The sequence below is a fragment of the Loxodonta africana genome, chromosome 11 (assembly GCF_030014295.1).
Source record: "Loxodonta africana isolate mLoxAfr1 chromosome 11, mLoxAfr1.hap2, whole genome shotgun sequence".
NCBI lineage: Eukaryota > Metazoa > Chordata > Mammalia > Proboscidea > Elephantidae > Loxodonta > Loxodonta africana.
Window position 1 is genome coordinate 3,882,410 of NC_087352.1, and position 21,488 is coordinate 3,903,897.

The 21,488-nt window shown below is 51.3% G+C and overlaps 3 protein-coding genes across 6 annotated transcripts in view; 1 reads left to right on the forward strand and 2 right to left on the reverse strand.

The window, feature by feature from the left end:
- The window catches only part of SIRT2 (sirtuin 2), a 31,328-nt gene extending 24,526 nt beyond the window's left edge, over nt 1-6,802 (reverse strand). Inside the window, exons 1-4 of one of the 4 annotated variants that reach the window (XM_023539895.2) lie at nt 6,715-6,802; nt 5,878-5,924; nt 1,829-2,156; nt 1,482-1,595 (exon numbers count right to left, since the gene is read on the reverse strand). In XM_023539895.2, the coding sequence (XP_023395663.1) occupies nt 1,482-1,595; nt 1,829-2,156; nt 5,878-5,924; nt 6,715-6,730 (505 nt within the window). In that variant the 5' untranslated portion in view covers nt 6,731-6,802. Of the gene's footprint in view, nt 1-1,481; nt 1,596-1,828; nt 2,157-3,328; nt 3,365-5,877; nt 5,925-6,714 lie in introns of those variants that run through there. The other 3 variants (XM_003420768.3, XM_023539896.1, XM_023539897.2) reach the window with 3 other exon arrangements.
- A 321-nt stretch (nt 6,803-7,123) lies between these two features.
- Nucleotides 7,124-17,416, forward strand: NFKBIB (NFKB inhibitor beta). Its single transcript, XM_003420828.4, has 6 exons — nt 7,124-7,373; nt 14,479-14,584; nt 14,666-14,999; nt 15,934-16,022; nt 16,135-16,401; nt 17,265-17,416. The coding sequence occupies exons 1-6, from the start codon at nt 7,195-7,197 to the stop codon at nt 17,358-17,360; spliced, it is 1,071 nt and encodes a 356-aa protein (XP_003420876.1). The 5' UTR covers nt 7,124-7,194; the 3' UTR covers nt 17,361-17,416.
- Nucleotides 17,417-17,476: 60 nt separating this feature from the next.
- Nucleotides 17,477-20,123, reverse strand: CCER2 (coiled-coil glutamate rich protein 2). The gene is made up of 5 exons (XM_003420769.4): nt 20,005-20,123; nt 19,769-19,812; nt 19,564-19,651; nt 18,695-19,227; nt 17,477-17,837 (listed from the first exon to the last, which is right to left on the reverse strand). The coding sequence occupies exons 1-5, from the start codon at nt 20,063-20,065 to the stop codon at nt 17,748-17,750; spliced, it is 816 nt and encodes a 271-aa protein (XP_003420817.2). The 5' UTR covers nt 20,066-20,123; the 3' UTR covers nt 17,477-17,747.
- Nucleotides 20,124-21,488: the final 1,365 nt, after the last annotated feature.

Genomic DNA, 21,488 nt, shown 5'->3' on the forward strand with positions numbered 1-21,488 from the left:
TGGCTTCATCTCTGGGTTGCCATCGGGCCAGGCCCAGTGGGACTCCTGCAGGAGGCCCCCTGCGTGGGAGCATGTGCTCTGGATACACGTGGCCTGGTGTCGAATGTTAACCCTGCCACTTGCCAACTGTGTGGCCCTGCACCAACTCACAACCTCTCTGTGCCTCAGTTTCCTCCTCTGTCCAGGTCACTCCTGGAATGCCCTCAGAGGTACAATAGGGAGATCAAATGCGAGAATACCTGTCGAGTGCTCAGCCCAGTGCCTGGCACACAGTGAGGCTTAGCTAAGTGTGATTATTTATCATCCCTCACAGGGACTCTCATGAGCCAATGACCCTAAAACCCTGGGCCAGGAGGACAGAGGGAACAAATGCTTTGTAGCCACTGCTGACATTCTCTTTGGGACCCACCCAGGCCAGAACATGGCTGCAGACAGTTGCCCAGGCTGCTCTGGGGGAGGGAGCTCTGGGCAACGAGCCTGGCTGTCCGAGGAGGGAGCTGGCAGCCGCTGGAGGACAGGGAAACTGGAGAGGACGTCCTCAACAAAAGGCAGTTCAGCACCCTGAAAAGGTCAATTGTTCCAGCTGAGGACTGCCGAGGGCCTGGATTCTCAGACTTTGGTGACCTCAACTCACAGCAAGAGATATAAATTACACGGTGACCCAGTAAATATGCACCTATACACCCACACTTGAAGCACGTTTCCTGTAATAATAATCAAAGCAAAAACGCATCTCCTGCTATGTTCTGAGCCTTGTTCTAAGCGTTTACATCTACATCAACTTATTTAACCCGACAATAACCCTATGATTATTATCATCATTTTATGACACAGGCCTGACCAATCAAAGCACAGCCCTTAGTTCAACAATAGACATGCGACCCAGGTCTGGCCAATCAGAGATCTGGTGAGTGGGTTGGGGTAGGCATGTGACCCAGCCTGGGTCCATGGGTGCCAATCTCTGCCCTTTTGCTTGAACTACTGGGAAAAGGGTGCTTTTCCTGTGGGAGCTGCTAGGCTGCTGAAACTTAACATTTGGAGCTGCCAGGAGCTATCTTCACCCCCAAAACAGAAAAAAGCAGAGCCTAGAAACAGAGAGTTAGAGTCTTGACAACAATATGGAAGCACCTGGATCCAGCTATACCTAAAGCTGGCTTTAGTTAAAGAGCCAACATACTTTTTTAAAAATGCTTAAGGAGCCCTGGTGGTGCAGCAGTTAAGAACTTGGCTGCTAACCTAAAGGTCAGCAGTTCGAATCCACCAGCTGCCCCTTGGAAACCCTATGGCGGCAGTTCTACTCTGTCCTATAGGGTTGCGCTATCAGTCGGAATCGACTCGACGGCAATGGGTTCTGAAGCCGGTTTGAGTTGGGTTTCTTATTACTTGCAAACAAAAGATGTGACTGATTCAGGTGGTTGGGACTGAGAAGTCATTTGGGGCAGAGATGGGGGTTAGCGGCCCAGTGCAGGTAGGGGACTCACAGCGCTCGCTCTGCATGTAGCGGGTCACCCCTTCCAGGGTTAGCTCATCCAGCAGACGCTCCCTCTCAGAGCCCAGGCCCAGCGTTTGGGAGAAGAAATTCCGCAGGAAGTCCACTAGCCAAAAAGAAGACATACCGGTGGGGCAGGCATTCGACCAGGTATACAGGGTACCCCTGCCCCAGCCCCAGGATCCCCCAGCCTCCCCAAAACTAATGGCACTGGCACCAACTCCATTGTTACACACTTTGAATGTCACCCCTGGCGGAGGCGAGGGGGTGCCCCCAGACCCCTGCTCTGAAATCCTCCACCAGGAACCCCACTCTCTGTGCCCCTAGGAAGATACTCACTCTCAGCTTCTCCGCCAGTGGCTCCTTCCTCAGTGTCTGAATCCGAATCTGAGTCCTGGAAGGGGTGAGGGTGGGGTGGCCAGGCTGGAGAAGTGGGATCAGGGAGGGAGGGAAGAGGTGGGGGGTGACACCTGGGGCTCAGGGGACAGGCTGGGAGGCCTGAGGAAGTGAGGGGCAGCGGAGGGACACGCTGGGGCACAGCGTGCAGGCTCTGGCCTGGAAACCTAGCGCTGCTCCTCCCCAGGAGCGTGGCCTCCTGTGAGTGACTTCTCTGAGCCTCAGTGCTCCGCATCTCTGAGTGGCGCTCAGAGGGCTGATGGGGGATGACCTGAGTTAACATAAGCAAGGTGCTTAGAACGGCACCCAGCAGGGTGAGTGTTCAGTAAGTGCTGGCTCTTCCTAGCACCACAGGCCCTGTGCCCACGTCCTCGCCTTGTGTTGTTTGTTCCCCTTGTCCCCTGCAGTGTGGGCACACCAGCCCTCACCAGCAGCCCTGCAGCCATCCTCACTAAAGTGACCCCTGTGGACAACGGTCGTCACCCCACAGGGCCCTACTGGCCCCTCCTCAAAGCCCCAGGCCCCCTCCACTCTGACCCTTCCAGCCTCCTCTATCCACGTCTCCCCTTGCCCAGGCTCCCATACTGCAGGTCTCTGGGTCCTCTTCGCCGTCCCTCTCCACCTACCCTGGGCTATCCACTTCACCCACACTCATGCCTCAAGCTAGACACTGATGAGGCCACCTTTCTGCCCCCAGATCCAGGGTCGGCGGCCTCCTGGACACCTCCCTGTGGATGACCCCCAGGACCCTCACTTCTCCTGTGTCCCAAACTGGCCTCAGCATCTCCCCCAAATCTGTCCTCCTCCTGGACCTCATCTCAGGGGGCCTCACCTCGTCCTGGGCACCTCCCGCTTCCTGCCACAGCCCACCTGGCCTCTTGAGCACCATTTCCACTTCCCCACAGCTCCACCTGGTCCAGCCTGTCCTCTCGGCCCAGACCTCGCCTCGCATCCTCCTGACCTCTCAGCCTCAGTCTCCACTTCCCATCTCCCCTCCACGTGACGGCCTGCCTGGGCTCTGGCCCGCTTCTGGCTACTTCAAAGCCTTTGTCTGTGGCTTCTCCAGTCACTCAATCACAAACACCTGTGGAGACCTCCACGAGGGTGGGAAGTGGATCTGCCACGTTCACCACTGAATGCCTGGCGCCTAGAACACGGTCTGGTGCCTGCCAAGAGTTCCAGAACTATCCACCACTGAACGAACACCTGCTGTGTGCTAGACCAGGGCTGGACCCTGTAATGATTCCCCAAAACACAAATCTGACCACCTCACTCCCCTGCTTAAGACCCCTCCCACAACTCGCTCCCCTATCACTCACTGCCCTGGTTCTAAGCTTATTTGAATCAGAACCTCCCCTTCCAAATGACAGGGCTTACTGCAAGGCACTGACCAAGACATAACGATTTACTCTCCTTGAATAACTTTAGCTTCCCCTTCCTTACCTCCAATGCTTACTGGGTCCCCCAAGATCCAGGTGCCTTATGATAGAAAAAAAAAAAAATTCTGCGCAAACAGGCCCTAATCACAACCGCGGTATAATATTCACCAAAAAAAAAAAAACATTTGCTGTCGAGTTAGTTCCAACTTGTGGTGACCCCATGTGCGTCACAGTAGAACTGTGCTCCACAGGGCTTTTGATGGCGGAGTTTTTCAGAAGAAGATTGTCAGGCCTTTCTTCCAAGGTGCCTCTGGGAGGACTCGAACTACCAACCTTTCAGTTAGCAGCCAGCACATTAACCTTTTGGACTGCCCAGGGACTCCCCAGCATCCCCCTTAACTTTCTTTTGAAAAGCTCACAGTCCTGCATCTCAGAGGGCTGGGGGTCAGACACAGTCCTGGTGTCCCTGTCTCACCCTTAGTGCTCCCTCTCCTCCCACTACAGTGCTCCATCCATCCAGTTCTGTATTTCTTTCCCCTCCCCTTGCAACTTCCCTTTGAATCAAAGTCACCCTCGCCATGTTTTAACACTATCCGGCATGATTCTTTCTTTGACACTTTTTAAGATTACACAAGCTTTGCAAAAACTTTGAAGGTTAGAAAATGTGTAACTTGGGGCACTTGCCTCATGGTTCTCTCTCCCAGGCCCCATCGAGATAACCGCTATTAGTTAAGTTTTGATGTTAATTATGCCAGCTTTCTCCTCTACATGTAAACGTTCACTATTTTGATAGAAATGGGTCAGGCCCTAGTCTGAGGCTGCACCTTGCAGTTTTCCAGAGAACAGTACAGTACAGACCCACCTCCTCCTTTTAAGCAACTGCATAGCGTCCCATTGTATGGACGAACCAGTTCATTTAACTCATCCACTGACAGCCATTTGAGCTGTTTCCAGCTTTGCCACACTGCAGAGACAATGCTGCGATTTACGTCCTCCATCTCTCTCGGGGACTGAGGATCCCTTTCTAATACTAAGCCTTTTTCTCTGGACCCCACATGACAGCAGTGGTGCTTTGGGAGCTAGGGGGGTTTGAAACCCTGGCCTGAGGGGAAGCTCTCATACCCTCAGTGTCACTGTGCTATGCCTCTGTGAGGTACTTTAATCCCAGCATCTACACTGGTCTACATCTGCAAAGCCATCTCGCATCTGTGGGTGGGCTGGAGACAAAGAGGCTCTGTGGGAGGACTCCAGGGCCCTGCCCAGCCAGGGGCAGCTTTGCCTACAGGGGAGGTGGAGGTGCTGGCGAAGTCTTCCAGCCTCCAGCTTCTAGGAGGCGGCCCTGTCCTCTCAGTGTCTGGAGGGCAGTATGCTGAAGGTCTTGAGTTCCAAACCCTTTCCTGCTCTTCTAGCCAAGGGACAGAAGGCAAGTCTTATCACCTCTGCCCCAGATACCTCAGATTCCTCATCTACACAACGGGCGTGTGCCTCCCAGGGATATCGGGAAGGTTAAACCAGGCGATGCATACAAAGCACTAAACAGAGTGCCTGGCACAGAGTAACCAAAAAAACCCAAACCCACTGCTGTTGAGTAGATTCCAATTCATAGCCACCCTATAGGACCGAGTAGAACTGCCCCACAGAGTTTCCAAGGAGCGCCTGGCAGATTCAAACTGCCGACCTCTTGGGTAGCAGCTGTAGTACTTAACCACTATACCACCAGCGTTTCCAGCACAGAGTAAGCACTCAATCAATGCTAGCCATGGATATAATTATTCGACCATTCCTAGCCAAAGGAGCCCTAGTGGTGCAACCGGCCAGTGCTCAGTGGCTAACTGAAAGATTGGGGGTTCAAAAGCATGCAGTGGCTACCTGGGAGAAAGACCTGGCAATCTGCTCCTGTAAAGATTACAGCCTAGAAAATCCTATAGGACAGTTCTACTCAGTCACATGGGGCTGCTACGAGTTGGAATCAACTCATGGCACCTAACAACAACCATCCCCAGCCACCAAACTACTGAACAGATCACAGTCTTTCATGCCTCCAGGTCTTTGCACAAACTACATCCTCTGCTTGGAACACCATTTGTCACCTTGTGTAGGAACATTCTAAGCCAGTCTTCACCGACTACACTGTGTCTATATCTCAATCTGACTCCTAGGCCAGCCTGTGGATTCCTCCAGGGAAGGGGCTAGGTAGAGTCTGTGATCCCACAAGGCTTACTCCCACAGTGGCCTGAGATACCTCCATTATTCCCTTATAGACTCATTTTCTAGTGATTTTTCTGTGAGAGCCGTGAGTTCAGGGACCAAATCTGATGTGTGTCTCTCCCAGGCCCAGTACAAATGAGGTTCAGAAGGGATGGGGGGAAGAGGGACAAGGAAAGAGGGAACCTGGGAGGGCAGGCCTGGGACTGGGGTAACACACCCTTCTCTGAAAGTCACCAGAATCCACCATTCCCCAGGAGGCTGCACCCTGGGTGGGGGAGAGGGCCTGGGGCAGTGAGCTGGGGGCCCTAGGGGAACTGGTTTCCCTCTGCCGCCTCCCCCAGTGTGGGATGTAGGAACAAGTCCATCTGTCTCCTTCCCTCCATTCCACCCTTTACCCCATCTCACCTGAGCCTCCTGCACCTTCCCTGCCTGGGTCTCCAGAGGGTCAGAGGCTGGGGGAGGAGGGGAGCAGACATGGTTACAGCAGGGGGGGATGGTTAAGGGGGAATGAAGGGGTTAAGAGCGGGAGTAGGGGGACCCAGAAGACCCACCGACCTAGTCACACTGGGGTAAGGAGTAGAGAGGAGGGGATGAGGAAAAGCTGATCATATTAGAGTGGAGATTGCTGGGAAGGGAGGTGGCTAGTGAGGGACAGAGAGGCAGGGGAGGGACAGGTTTAGGGGGACAGAGAGGAGAAAGGAAGGGATACAGGGTGTGGAAGAAGAGTTAGAAAGAGTTAGAAAGGGCACAGCCGTGTGTGTGTGTTGAGGGGGTTAGGTTTCCAGGGTGGAGGGAAATTTAGGAAGAAAGGAGGTAGGAAGGGATACCCTGGCTGGGAGGCGGGTTTGGGAGAGGAGGTGCGGTGGCGGTGGTAGGTTTAGGAGAGGTACAGGAACTAGAGGGAAGAGATAGGAGGGAACACCGGGGCCGCCTAGCATCATACAGCTGCCCCTAACAACCAGGTACCCTTAGCAACCGGGATCGCGGCAACGAGGGTCCTTAGCAACGAGAGTCGAAAAACATGCGATTATCAGTAACACGGTAAAGTGACCCTTAAAACCTCGCGACCCAGAAACCCAACAACCTATCGACAGAGAGCATTTAGCAATGGCCCTTCAAATTCCACTCCCCCACGCAGCCTCCACCTCCTGCCCCACCGCGCCCGCTCTCGGGCCCCAGGGCCTGGATCACGAAACCAGGCCCCGGTGCGGCCCGTCCCTCCCACCAGAGCCCTCGACTCACGGTCCGGCTCGGCCATGGGCGCGGGGCCGGGGCCCTCGGGGCTGTCACCGACTGCTCTGTCCCGTGACGGCACCGGAAGGGGGAGAGGCAAGGAAGAGGCAGAGAACTACAACTCCCAGAAGCAATAGCGGCCGCAGACAAGCGATTCTCTCAAAGATCGGAGCGCGTCCCTCCGGATAAGGAAGGTACACGAGAGCCGGACTACGAGTCCCAGAGGGCCGCGCGTCGGCAGCCATGTTGGTAAAGGGCGCCCGGAAAATGTGGGAACAGGTCGAGAGCTGTAGTCCATTCCGACACTCTGATTGGTCTTGGTGCGGGATTGGGCGGGACGTGAGCGATTTAGACCACTCTTATTGGAGACAGTAGGGGGAGTGTTGGGGAATTCCCCGCAGGGCGGAAGCTCCAGAGGTCCGGGCACAGCCCAGAGGCAGGCAGGCTGGCTGGAGGGCGGCCTCTGGGGTCCCGGAGGCAGAGGGGGGCATGGCCGGGGTCGCGTGCTTGGGGAAAGCCGCAGATGCCGATGAGTGGTGCGACAGCGGCCTGGGCTCGTTGGGTCCGGACGCAGCGGTCCCCGGAGGACCGGGGCTGGGCGCAGAGCTGGGCCCGGGGCTTTCGTGGGTGCCCCTCGTCTTCGGCTACGTCACTGAGGATGGGGACACGTGAGTGAACCTTAGACTCCCGAACCGGCCCCAAGGATCCAACCTCGGATAAGATCAGCTTTACCTGATACCCCAGTGGTCTGATCCGGCTTCCTAACCTTTACTCCTAAATCTGACCTCTGATCCTTGACTTCCTGACGTCTAACTCCCAAATCCTAATCTTTAATAAATCAATTTATCCAACTTTGATCTTAACCATATATGTGTATGTATATATATATATATATGTAAATTTTTTTTTTAAACCCAATCATTTTTGACTCTCCTTTCTTGAACTCTTGATTCTTAGTTCCTGGAATCCACATCCCTAACCCACTGATCCCAAAACCCAATTTGACCTCATGTGGCCCGAGACCTCTAACCTCCTGACCTCTAACCTCCAGACATGGTCTTTAATCCTTAATTCATGATTTGTAAGCCTAGACTTTGATTTCTGACATTATAGTTGGCCCCTGACTCTAAGGTCCTGCCTCTGGAGCAGTAATTTTCAAATCTTTCATTCAGAGAGAGATTGTAAGCTCCATGAGAGCAGGGATTCATCCATTCAACAAATATTTATTGAAAACTACCATGTTTTGAAGCCCTGGTTGCATAGTGGTTAAGAACTTGGCTGCTAACCAAAAAGCAGTTTGACTCCACCAGCCGCTCCTTGAAAACCCTATGGGGGCAATTCTACTCTATCCCATAGGGTCACTATGAGTTGGAATTGACTGGATGGTAGTGGGTTTTTTTTTTTTTTTTTGGTACCATGTGCCAGGCCCTGTTTTAGATGCCAGTGATAAGGTTATGAAGAAAACAGACAAAAAGTTATGTCCTTATGGAGCATACATTCTAGGTGGGAGAGCTAGACAGACAGAAGGTCAGACAGAAAGACAGACAGGAAGGAAGGAAATAAAAACATAGTCTATCAGAAGATAGCAAGTGTTACGGAGAAATAGCAGGAAAATGAGACAAATAGGTATCTGGAAAGAAGAGAATTGCAGGCAGAAGGAATAGCAGTCATACAGGCCTGGGGTCTTTTGTCAGTTTTGTTTATTGCTGTACCTCAGTGACTTGGACAGTGCCAGACCCGTAGTAACCAACCAGTTGCTGTGAAGTTGGTGCTGTCTCATGACAACACCACGTGTATCAAAGCAGAACTGTGTGCTACAGGGTTTTCGATGGCTGATTTTTTGGAAGTAGATCTCCAGGCCTTTCTCCCTAGGTGCTTCTAGGTGGATTCAAACCTCTAGCTTTTCGGTTAGCAGCCAAGGATGTTAACCATGTTAACCATTTGTACCACCCACCATCTCCTAGATCCATACCAACCAGTTGCCTTCAAGTCCGTTCCAACTCACGGCAACCCCATGTGTGTCGGTAGAACTGTGTTCCACAGTATTTTCAGTGGCTGGTTTTTTAGAAGTAGATCTCCAGGACTCTCTTTTCCTTGGCAGTTAATAAACATTGGCCTTCTCAAAGAACCAGGTTGTTTTTTCATTAATTTTCCCAGTTGTTTTTCTGCTTTCTATTTCATTGATTTCTGTTCTGATCTTAATTATTTCCTTTCTTCTTACTTTAGTTTTAATTTATTCTTCTTTTCCTAACTTTCTAAGATAGGAGCTGAGCTTATCGACTTGAGCCTTTTCCCTTTTATCTGATACAGGCGTATAGCTGTATAAATTTTCCCCTTACTACTGCTTTAGTGGAAACCCTGGTGGTGTAGTGGTTAAGTGCTGCGACTGCTAACCAAAGGGTTGGCGGTTCGAATCCGCCAGGCATTCCTTGGACGCTTTATGGGGCAGCTCTACTCTGTCCTGTAGGTTCGCTGTGGGTTGGAATCGACTCAACGGCAGTGGGTTTGGTTTTGGTTTGGTACTGCTTTAGCAATATCTCACAAATTCTGATGTGTTGTGTTTTCGTTTTCATTTAATTCAATATGCTTTCTATTTCTCTTTTGATTTCTTATTTGACCCTTGGGTTATTTAAAAGTATGTTGTTTAGTTTCCAAATATTTGGAAGGTTTTCCACGCTTCTTTCTGTTAACAGATTTTTTAATTTGATTTCATGTGGCCAGAAAACATACTTTGTATGGTTTGAATCCTTTTGAATTTATTGAGACTGGTTTTATGGCCCAGAATATGGTCTGTCTCGGTAAATGTTACATGTGCGCTTGAGAAGGATGTGCGTTATGCCATTGTTGCAAGGAGCGTTTTCCAAAGGTCAGTTGGGTCAAGTTGGTGTATAGTGTTTTCTAGTTTTGCTGATTTTCTGTCTACTTGTTATACCAATTATTGAGAGGGGTGTATTGAAATCTCCAACTGTAATTGGGGATTTGTCTGTTTTTCCTTGTAATCCTGTTGGTTTTTGCTTTGTGTATTTTGAAGCTCTGATATTAACGGCTCTACTCTGATAATAAAATACTCCAGCTTTCTTGTGACCAGCGTTAGCATGGTATATCTTTTCCATCTTTTAATTTTTAACTTATTTGTGTCTTTATATTTAAAGGGCATTAAAAAAAATTTTTTTTATTGTGCTTTAAGTGAAAGTTTACATATCAAGTCAGTCTCTCACACAAAAACTTATATACACCTTACTACATACTCCCTATTGCTCTCCCCCTAATGAAACAACCCACTCCCTCCCTCCACTCTCTCTTTTCGTTCCATTTCGCCAGCATCTAACCCCCTCCACCCTCTCATCTCCCCTCCAGGGAGGCGATGCCAGCATAGCCTCAAGTGTCCACCTGATCCAAGAAGCTCACTCCTCACCAGCATCCCTCTCCAACCCACTGTCCAGTCGAATCCATGTCTGAAGATTTGGCTTTAGAAATGGTTCCTGTCCTGGGCCAACAGAAGGTCTGGGGGACATGACCACTGGGGTCCTTCTAGTCTCAGTCAGACCATTAAGTCTGGTCTTTTTACGAGAATTTGGGGTCTGCATCTTACTGCCCTGCTGATCCCTCAGGGGTTCTCTGTTGTGTTCCCTGTCAGGGCAGTCATCGGTTGTAGCTGGGCACCACCTAGCTCTTCTGGTCTCAGGCTGATGTAGTCTCTGGTTCATGTGGCCCTTCCTGTCTCTTGGGCTCGTAATTACCTTATGTCCTTGGTGTTCTTCATTCTCCTTTGATCCAGGTGAGTTGAGACTAATTGATGCATCTTAGATGGCCGCTTGCTAGTGTTGAAGACCCCATACGCCTCTCTCCAAGGTGGGATGCAGAATGTTTTCTTAATAGATTTTATTATGCCAATTGACTTAGATGTCCCCTGAAACCATGGTCCCCAAACCCCTGCCTCTGCCATGCTGGCCTTCGAAGCATTTAGTTTATTCCAGAAACTTCCTTGCTTTTCATTTAGTCCAGTTGTGCTGACCTCGCCTACATTGTGAAAAGGGCATTTCTTGTAGACAGCATATAGATGGGTTTTGCTTTTTTATTCAATCTGAAAATCTCTGCCTTTAAGTGGGGTTGTTTAGACTGTTTAGTGCAATTATTGATATGGTTACATTTAAATTTATCATTTTGCTATTAGTTTTCTACTTGTCCTATTTGTTCTTTGTTTCCTTTTTCCTGCCTCCTTTTGAAATAATTGAGTATTTTTTGTAATTCTACTTTCTTTCTCTCATTTCTTGGCTTATTAGCTATAACTCTTTGTTTTGTTACTTAAGTGGTTGATTTAAGGCAGGGGTTGCCATACTATGGACTGTAGGCACAATCTGGTCAGCTGTCTGATTTTGTATGGCTATAAGCTAAGAATGGGTTTTATACATTTAAATGGTTAAAAAAAAAAAAATCCAAACAAGAATAATATTTCATGACAAGTGAAAATTGTATGAAATTCAAGTTTCAGTGCCCATAAATAAAGTTTTATTGGAGCACAACCACCCTCGTTCGTTTACGCACTGTCTATGGCTGCTTTTGGATCGTAACAGCAGAGTTGAATAGTTAGGGCAGAGACCATACAGCCTGGAAAGCCTAAAATATTTGGCCCGTTACAGAGAAAGTTTACTGAACCTTGTTTTAGGGCTTTTAGTATATAACTTTAAATTATGGCCTACTTCAAGTGATATTATGCCACTTCACATATAGTAAAAAAACCATTTATGTAATACATACACGTTGCATCTAGTCGTTTCCGACTCACGGAGCCCCTGTGTGCGTCAGAGTGGAACTGTACCCCATAGAATTTTCAATGGCTGACTCCTTAGAAGTAGATCACGGGGCCTTTCTTCTGAAGTGGCTCTGAGTGGGCTCAAACCCCCAACCTTTCTGTTAGCAGTTGGGCTTGTTGACCATTTACCCCACCGGAGACTCCATATGTTGCTGTTGTTGGTTGCTGTCCAGGCGGTTCTGATTCGTGGTGACCCTGTGTGTGCAGAGTAGAACTACTCTATAGGATTTGCAAGGCTGCCCTTTTAGAAGCAGTTTGCCAAGCTTGTCTTCCAAGGTGCCTCTAGGTGGGTTCAAACTGCCAAAATTTTGGCTAGTAGTTGAACATGTAACTGTGCCATCCAAGGACATAGGGACTCCATATAAAATACACATTAGTGTCTTTCCATTTGTCTCTCCTGTCCTTTATGCTATTGTTGTTATACATTTACTTACACATATGCTGTAAACTCCACAAAAATTTTTATGTATTTGTAGTTACGATTTTTCGTGTTTCTCATTCCTTTGTGTAGGTCTATATTTCCATTTGATATCATTTTCCTTTTGCCTGAAAGACTTTTTTATTTTTCTTTATTGTGCTTTAGGTGAAAGTTTACATCTTAAGTTAATTTCTTATACAAAAATTTATACACATATTGTTATGTGACACTAGTTGCAATCCCTATGACAGCATACTCCCCTTTCCACCCTGGGTTTCCTGTGTCCATCCAACCAGCTCCTGTCCGTTTCTGCCCTCTTATTTTGCCTCTGCACAGGAGCCACCCATTTGCTCTCATCTATCTGCTTGAACTAAGAAGCACACTCTTCACGAGTGTTATTTTATGTTTTGTAGTCCAGTCTAATCTTTGTCTGAAGAGTTGGCTTTGGGAATGGTTTTTGTTCTGGGTTAACAGAGAGTCCAGGGCCATATCTTCTGGGGTTCCTCTAGTCTCAGACAGACCATTCAGTCTGGTTTTTACGTGAATTTAAGTTCTGCACCTCACTTTTCTCCTGCTCCGTCAGGGACTCTGTTGTGTTCCCTGTCAGGGTGGTCACTGGTGGTAGCCGGGCACCATCTAGTTCTTCTGGTCTCAGGCTGATGGAGGCTCTGGTTTTATGTGGCCCTTTTTGTCTCTTCGGCTAATATCTTCCTTGTGGGAAAGACTTCTTTTAACATTTCTTGTAGTGTGGGTCTGCTGACAGTTAATTCTTTCAGCTCTTGTATATCTGAAAACATCTTTATTTTGTCTTCATTTTTAAAAGATATTTTCCCTGAGTGAAGAATTCTAGGTTGACAGTCTTTTTCTTTCAGTTCTTTAAAGATGCTGCTCTACCATCCTCTGACTTGTATTACTTCCTATGTGAAATCTGCTGTCACCCTTTTCTTCCTCTGTATTTAAGGTATTTTTTTATTTTTCCACTGACTTAACATTTTGTGTTTATTACTGGTTTTGAGCAGTTTGGTCGTGATGGGCCTTGGTGTAATTTTATTCATGTTTTTTGTGCTTGGGGTTCATTGAGTTTCTTGGATTCTGTGTGTTTATCATTTTCATCAAATTTGGAAAGTTGTTTTTCAAATTTTTTTCTGCCCTCCCCTCTTTAGGGACTTCAATTACACATACATTAGGCCACCTGAAATTTTCCCACAGTTCACTGATCCTCTTTTCATTTTTTGGCGGGGGGGCAGATTGTTTTTTCTCTGTGTGGTTCATTCTGGGTAATTTCGATCGCTGTGTCTTCCAATTTACCAATCTTTCTTTTCCAATGTCTAATCTGTTCTTAATCCCATTCAGTATAATTTTCATCATCGATGCTGTAGTTTCATCTCTGGGAGTTTGATTTGGGTCTTTTTCTTTTATCTTCCATGTTTCTACTGAACATTTTGAACATATAGAATACAGTTATAATGACTTTAAATGTTTTTGTTTGCTACTTCTAACATCTGTGTTATTTTGGGGTCAGTTTCGATTGATTGACTATTCTCATTATGGGTAGTATTTTCTTGCTCCTTTGCATGCCTGGTAATCTTTGATTAGATGCCAGACATTGTGAATTTCGCCTTGTTCAGTGCTGGGTAATTTTGTATTCCTATGAGTATTCTTGAGTTTTGTTCTGGGATGCTATTAAGTTACTTGGGAGCAGTTTGACCCTCTTAGGTTTTGCTTTTATGACTTGTGAAGTGGGTCGGGGCAGTGCTCAGTATAGGGCTAAAGTTATTTCCCAGTACCAAGGCGAAACCTTCTCGAGCATTTTACCCAAATGCCCTGTGAATTATGAGTTTTTCTCATCTGGCCGGTGTGAATAGGCACTATTCCTGGCCTTGTGAATGACAGGGACACTGGTCTCTGAGCCTTTTGGATGGCTTTTTTCCCCAGACTCAGGTAGTTTCCTTACAAACATTTGCTGATCGGTGCTCTGCTGAGTACTCGAGGGACCCTCTGCAGATCTCCAGGGTTCTCTCTCTCTGTGTAGCTCTCTCCTCTTGGGTACTCTGTCCTGCTAATTCTAGCCGCCTTCATCTCCTCAGACACTCAGCTCCATCTTCTCAACTCAGTCTGCTAGGCTCTGCTTGGGTTCTCCCACTTCAGCGAGCTGTGGCTTGGAAACTCAAGTCAGTAAGCAGTGGCATTCGGTTGTAAGGCTCCCCTTGTTTGTTTTTCATCTCTCAGGGATCACTGTCATTTATTGCATAATGTCCAGTGTCTTGAGAACTATTGTTTCATATATTATGTCTCATATTTTTTGGTTGTTTCAGGTGGGAGGGAAATCTGGTCCATGTCACTTCATCTTGGATGGAAGCAGAAATCCTGCTTAATAAACATTGCTGAATTAACTCTGGCTTCTGACTCTCCTAGATATCTCACAGCTGGTTCCAGAACTGTAGTCATAATGCTTAGCACCCAGTAGGTGCTCCAGGTTTGTTGAATGGAAGAATGCAGGAGTACTTGACCTATGTCCCCTGACCTCTGCCTTTGTCCTCAGGGCACTGCACTTGGCAGTGATTCATCAGCATGAACCCTTCCTGGATTTCCTCCTGAGCTTCGCAGCTGGTACCGAGTACCTAGACCTGCAGAATGACCTGGGCCAGGTGAGCCACCAGGGGCTATTATAGGGCTGGGGGGCTGGGGTTCTCGGTGTGACCCTTAACCCTTGCCCTCTGTTCCTGCAGACAGCCCTACACCTGGCATCCATCCTGGGGGAGGCATCCACAGTCGAGAAGTTGTACATAGCGGGCGCTGGGTTGTGTGTGGCAGAGCGTGGGGGCCACACGGCACTTCACCTGGCCTGCCGCGTGGGGGCGCATGCCTGCGCACGTGTGCTGCTACAGCCCCGCCCCCGGCGCCCCAGGGGTGCCCTCGACACCTGCCATGCCCAGGACCCCGACCACACCCCTGACACTGAATGTGCCTCTGTTGCCTTATACTCCGATCCCGGCTTGGAGAAGGAAGATGAGGAGAATGAGGACGACTGGAAGCTGCAGCTAGAAGCTGAAAACTATGAGGGTGAGGGTCCTCAGTGACTGGGAAGGACTCAGGCCTCCATTGGGCCAGAGCACTTGGCTCTGGACTTAGCTTCCCTTACTCAAGACCCAGCCACTTGAAAAATATAACCACAGCTGTGGGGACCCAGGGCGTTGAGAACTGGACGTGTGGGACCCAGGATCCCCATCGGGAGGCCCCAGACAAGTAGGCACCCAGGCATGCCACCCACAGGCCCAGAGCTACCAGTTATTGGGACCCAGGCTCCCTACCTGCAAGGCGCAACCCAGCCTGGATGCCTGTCTCCACCTACATGCCCTGGCCCACCCAGGCCTGAGGAATTCAAAGCCCAACCTTCTATGAAACTCTGGTATCCCAGGTCCCCAGACATAGGTTTCAGGGTTCCGGGACAGCCCTCTTTAGCCAGGCCTCATGGGGAAAAAGGACTTGTCTACCCAGAGCCCTGACATTTCAGTCTCAGGTCTTCCACCTGTAAGCCCAGCTACCTGGGACCAGGCCCTTGCACAAATGGACTGAAATCATCTGGGACCCAGTGTTCGGGCCCATCCTCTCCCCAGGGTCACAGGCCCCTCAGCTGCTCAGGACCCAGGAGTTTGGGACCCATGTCCTTTGCGAAATAAGACCAGAGACTTGGGCCCAAGATCTAGAACTCAGGGGCCACTTCTCAGTCTGTCCGAGACCAGGCCTCCCACCCAAAGACCCCAGTCCCTCCACTCATAGTCCCCAGACATCCCACAGCCCAGGCATTGGGACCTGCCCGCAAGCCCCAGACCACCAGAAACATAGGTGTCTGGGACCCAGGTGCCTCTTTGGCGTACCCTGGAATTCAACCCCATGCCTGATCACCCCTAAGCCACAAGACCCTATTCCAGGATCATGGCGTTTGGGGCCCAGGCACCTCACCCCCATCGCCTGACACTTGTCACTCTGTCTGCAGGCCACACCCCGCTACATGTGGCCGTCATCCACAGAGATGCTGAGATGGTACGGCTGCTCCGGGAGGCTGGAGCTGACCTCAACAAACCAGTGAGCTGCCCTAGGGGAGGGTGTGGGAGATGGGGCCTTGCCCCCCAGGGTGGACCTCCGTGTTCATCCCTCTCCTTGGGCCCGCTGACCTCTCTTTTGTGGCCACTTCCAGGAGCCCACGTGCGGCCGGAGCCCCTTACACTTGGCCGTGGAGGCACAAGCAGCTGACGTCCTGGAGCTTCTCCTGAGAGGGGGTGCCGACCCTGCTGCCCGCATGTACGGCGGCCGCACCCCACTGGGCAGCGCCGCGCTCCGGCCCAACCCCATTCTCGCCTGCCTCCTCCGTGCCCACGGAGCCCCTGAGCCCGAGGATGAGGATGACAAGCCTGGCCCCTGCAGGAGCAGCAGCAGCAGTGACAGTGACTGTGGAGATGAGGGCGTGAGTTAGGAGGACAGACCGGGCGGCCCAGCTGGGGGGTCAGGGTAAACGGGCAGGTGGGAAGGGGCCAAAGAGAAAGTAGGCAGTGCATCAAGCCCAGCCCTGGCCACTGTGATGAGAGAACTCAGGCGGCGGCGTATGTGATGGCGGCCAGCAGTCAGGGGAACGTGGGCAGCTTGTTGACGATGAAGGCTATGGCAGAGGTGGGGAAAGACATTAGCTATACTGGGTGGTGGGTGGTACCTTGGAGAGTGATTTTCGGGGAGCAAGAGCTGGAGAACTCAGGCTGTGGGAAGATGACCTAGAGCGGCAGTGATCTGAAAATTGGCAGTGGTGGGGAAAGACCTTAGCCAGCAGTGAGGAGAGGCTTAGTTGGAGAACCCAGGCAGCAGAGATAACTACCTGGAGCAAGAGAAGACATTGAGCGGTGGAGGAGAGAGATAGGAGAAGCTGGCAGAAGTTGTTGAAAATGGAGCCAGCAGCAGGAACAGAACTCAAGTAGTGGTGGTGGGGGAGCCCTGGTGGCGCAGTGAATAAGCGCTTGGCTGCTAACCAGAAGGTCGGCAGTTCGAATCCCCTAGCTGCTCCTTGGAAACCCTATGGGGTAGTTCTACTCTGTCCTGTAGGGTCGCTGTGAGTCAGAATTGACTCAATGGCAATGGGTTTGTTTTTTTGTTTAAGTAGTGGTGAGAGAACCCAGACATTGGAAGAAATGATCTTGAAAACAGTGGCTTGAGAACTAGGAGCAGGGGAACTCGGGCTTCAAGGAAAGACCCAGTTCTTAGGGTGAGGGTGGAAGAACTTGAGCAGCAGGCATGGTGGCAGTTGCCTGAGTTCTCTGCCTGGCTCCCTTCTGTCCCCAGGATGAATATGATGACATTGTGGTCCACAGTGGCCGGAGCCAAGACCAGCTACCTCCCACCCCAGCCTCCAGTCCTCTTCCTGATGACCCTGTCTAATTTGTGTAATTGTTAATATAATTTCAAATCTAATAAAATCCCAGTTCTGACCACCAGAGGGGTCCCTTTATTCCTGTGTCCCTGTCCCTCCAAAGTCAAGTGCTACACAGCTGTGGTGGTTTTCTTTGTGCTTTATTCACTCAGAAGGGTTGGAGTGGATTAGATGGGTGTTGGGGGGAAGGGGTCCCTTTTCCTGAGTCAGGTCTGAGCCAGTACCCCCACCCAGCTCAGAGTTATCCCCTCAGGCCTGGTTCCAAGGTACACCCTTCTGCCCACTCCAGCCAGGCTGGGAGGTGGAGTGGGGTGCCAGGTGAGGAGGGAGCTTTGGGGGTCAACAGTCGCAAGCCATAAGGGTGTGCGGGAAGAAGGAGGGCATGAGGTCGGGAGTCAGCCCTCCTTCCTGAGTTCCTCCCCTAGCATCTCTGTTGCCTTCTTCAGCTCATCCCTCATGTGCTTCAGCTGCTCCAAGTCATGTTCCTGGTGGGATGGAAAATGGGGTAGTCTGTACCCACCTTCAAAGGCAAGCCATCTCAGTGGTTGCTGGTGAATGTGGGTGGGCCATGTTCTTACAAGGGCAGCCAGCAATGGTCATTCTAGCCATCATGGACCAAAATGATGGCCATATTGGTGGCCAGAACCCTGAGGAGTTATGTTGGACAGCATAACCCAGCAGTGAGCTCTGTGTAGGCCTCCATAGGCAACAGCAGTGGACATAGGATTAGCAAAGGTGTCCAACATGACTCATTTGTGTGTGATGGCTATATTGGTTACTGCCACTAATCGTGGTGACATCTTACTTTCCATGACCCAGCCAAAATGCTGTCCATCTATAGTCTGGTGAATGAGGCATGGTGGCCACTGTTCATGGTGGCCAGCTTCCTTGTTATGGACTACCAGTGGTGGCTAACTGGGATGTTTCTGTGCCGTTGGTATTACTGTAATCTCAGTGTGGCCATCTTGGTTAAGCAGAGGCCTCCCTTGAATGTTCCTACCTCTGGTGTCAGTCCTGGAGCCCTGGGGGCACAGTGATTAAGAGTTCAGGCTGCTAACCAAAGGGTCAGCAGTTCGAATCCACCAGCCATTCTTTGAAAACCCTATAGGGCAATTCTACTCTGTCTTACAGGGTTGCTATGAATCAGAGTCAACCTGATGGCAACGGGTTTGGTTTTTTGGGGAGTCAGTCTTGGTTACTCTGATCCCTTCATGATGGTTTTTGCTGTTGATGGCCCAACACTGTTACCATTTGGTTTTAATTTCACTGACCATCTGGTCAACCCCACTCCCCTATTGCCTTGGTGTGATGACAGCTTGGCTGCTGCCTGCCTTCCACTCACCTTCCTCTCTACAGCCTCTTCCTTCTCCTCCTCCTTGGGCTCGGCTTCTGGCTGGGGGTGGTGGTGGTGGTGTGGTGAGTCCTCATGCCTTTCTCTTCCGCCTCTCTCGGCCCCCTGCCATAGGTTGTGGCCCCTGCCTAGCACCTGCACCCCCTTCTCCTCCGCCTCAAACTGGGCTGTCTGCTCATGACTGGCCTTCTCTGCCACCCGCTTCTGGGGACCCCTTCCACTCTCTAGACGCTGCTTCCACATGTCCTTGAATGCCTCCATGGGGCCCCGCCTCTTCTTCTTTTCCTCCTCCTCCTCCTCCTCAGTCTCCTGGTGGAGCAGGCTGTGGAGCTGCTCCTGGACAGCCTGTTCCTGGACCTCAGACTTGTGGGTCCTCTCTGCTGCCTCCTCCTCTTCTTCCTCTTCCTTTTCCCTCACCTCCTGACTAGACCTTGTCTTTCCAGCCTCCTGCTTCTTGAAGTCCTCACGCAGCAGACCTTTCTCCTCTGCAGATGCACAGCCATAGGGCTCTGTCTTGCACCTCTCTGATGGAAGGAGAGAAAAAGCTCCCTGTGCATCAAACAGGGAAACAAACCTAGAAGAGTTCTGGGACTTGCCTGAGGCCGCACGAGTTCCTGGAACTGGGAGAGGGGGTCAGGAGCTGGGGGGTGTTCTCTGCCCCCACCCTGTACCTTTGCAGGGAGCCCCGAGGGTGGGGCTGGGAATGCCAGGCAGTGCCAGCTAGCCCACAGGGAGCATCTCTGGGAATGAGAAGGGGACACCCTTCCCCCAGGCGCCCTCACAGGCCATGTGCTTACAGGAGCAAAGCTGGGCAGAACCCTGGTGGGCAGGGGTCCTGGGAAGGGCCGGCGTCTCCTTACCTCCGTGGAGGACAGCCATGCAGGGTCCTCTCTGGGGCTGGCCCAGTGTCAGCACCTCTGTGACCACCTCTGCCAGACACCGGGTCAGCTGAGAGCAGGGGTAAAAGGTCAGAGGAGGCTGTGAGGGTCATGGAGCAGGCTGGGCAGGGAGGGGTGGGGCTCCAGGTGAGCTTGAGTGGGACAAAGGGGTCCGTACAGTCCTCACCTCCTCCTCCTTGGAGGGTCTGGGCGCCAGGGGAGCTGCTGTTGCTGCAGAGGAAGGAGGAGATGGGTGCTGGGTCCGGGCACCCCGCGTGCTGCCCCCGGTGCTAATCCCACACATCCCTCCCCAGTCCGCCTCCAGGTGCACCGCCCCACTCGAGGTCAGCCCCGCGTGGCCTCTAGTCCCAGCGCCCGATCACCCGAGTCACACCGAGGACCCTCACGGTTTAGGGCACTCACCCGCCCCCACCAGCAGCGCGGGCAGCAGCAGCAGCACGGAGGCGGGCCCGCGGCGCTGCATGGTGGGCGTCCGGACTAGGGGTCCTCGGCGGGGTGCGGGCCGATGGCACGTCCTTATAACCCGCGACCGCGGCCCCGCAGGGCAGGAAGTGACGTCAGCGCCGCCCCCTCCCCGCCCGCCGCGGGGCGACAGCTGCAGCGCTGCCTGCCGCCTTGCTTGAGACGCTTAATTATTCATGGGGGCCCCCCCGCCCTGCACCCGTTGCCCCTGGAGGCTTCCGGCACGTGATCGCCATCTGGAGGGTGGGGGTTCTCTTCCCAGAGAAACGGGCTGACGAGCTCACCGGCTGCATTTGGAGGCTGACCTGAGTTCTACTCTAGCCTCAGCCACTTACAAGAGGACCTCAGGCAATGCCTCCCCTTTCTGGGCCTCAGTTTTCTCATCTGGAAAGTGGGCTTCATAGACCTACTTCCTTAGAGGTTGAGTTCTGGCCTGAGTCCCAGCTTCCCCACTAGCAGCTGTGCAACTCCGGGACAGTTGCTTAACGTGCTATTGTGGGCTGCTGCCCAGTGGCCCCTGATATGATGACCCCAAGCCAGTGGAACAAAATGCGACCTGATCCTGCGCCACTCCCATGATCCGGTGTGGACTGGACCATTGTGATCCGTAGGGTTTTCACTGGCTGACTTTGGGAAGTAGAGCACCAGGCCTTTCCTTCCAGTCCATGTCAGTCTGAAAGTTCCACTGAAACCTGTTCAGCCTCACAGCCTGCCTCGATGGACAGGCGGTGGCTTCCTGTGGGTTGCATCGGCTGGGAGTTGAGACCGGGTCTTGTGCACGGAAGACAAGAACCCTACCGCTGAACCACTAATGCTCTCTTAATTTTTTTAATATTATTGTAAGATATATATAAGAAAACACGTCATCGCGACAGTTTCTCACATACAATTCGGTGACAGCCACCAATGCCTCTGTAAGACTGTTTCCTCACTTGTAACGTAGGGCTGACAACCTACTCCACAGCTGGCCGGTGAAGGTTAAATAAGTGAATACGTGCATAGCGCTTAGGACGCGCCTGGCAGTGGGAACTGCAGCCTTCCTGGCATGTTCTTCATGCCAACAATCTTTATTGAGCACCTACTGTATGCCTGGCCTGCTCCTGGACCCTGGGGCTAGAGCAGTGGACAAACTGGTAAACATCTCTTCCTTCTTGGGGCTGACTTTTGAGTAAGGGGAGACAAAGAAGACTCAGACAGATGACATGACAGAGAAAATGACTGCGGCACATCAGAGTGTGGATGTAGGTACCGAGTGATGGGGCCCAGGGTGGTCTGGGAAGTCTTCTCCGAGGAGGTGGCATTTGGCCTAAGGCCCGATGGTTAATACGGAGCTAATCACACAGGATCTGGGGCAGAGTGGTCCAGGTAGGAGGACTAGCAAGCGCAAAGGTCCGAGTCAAGGAGTTTGGAGCCATAGAGCAGCA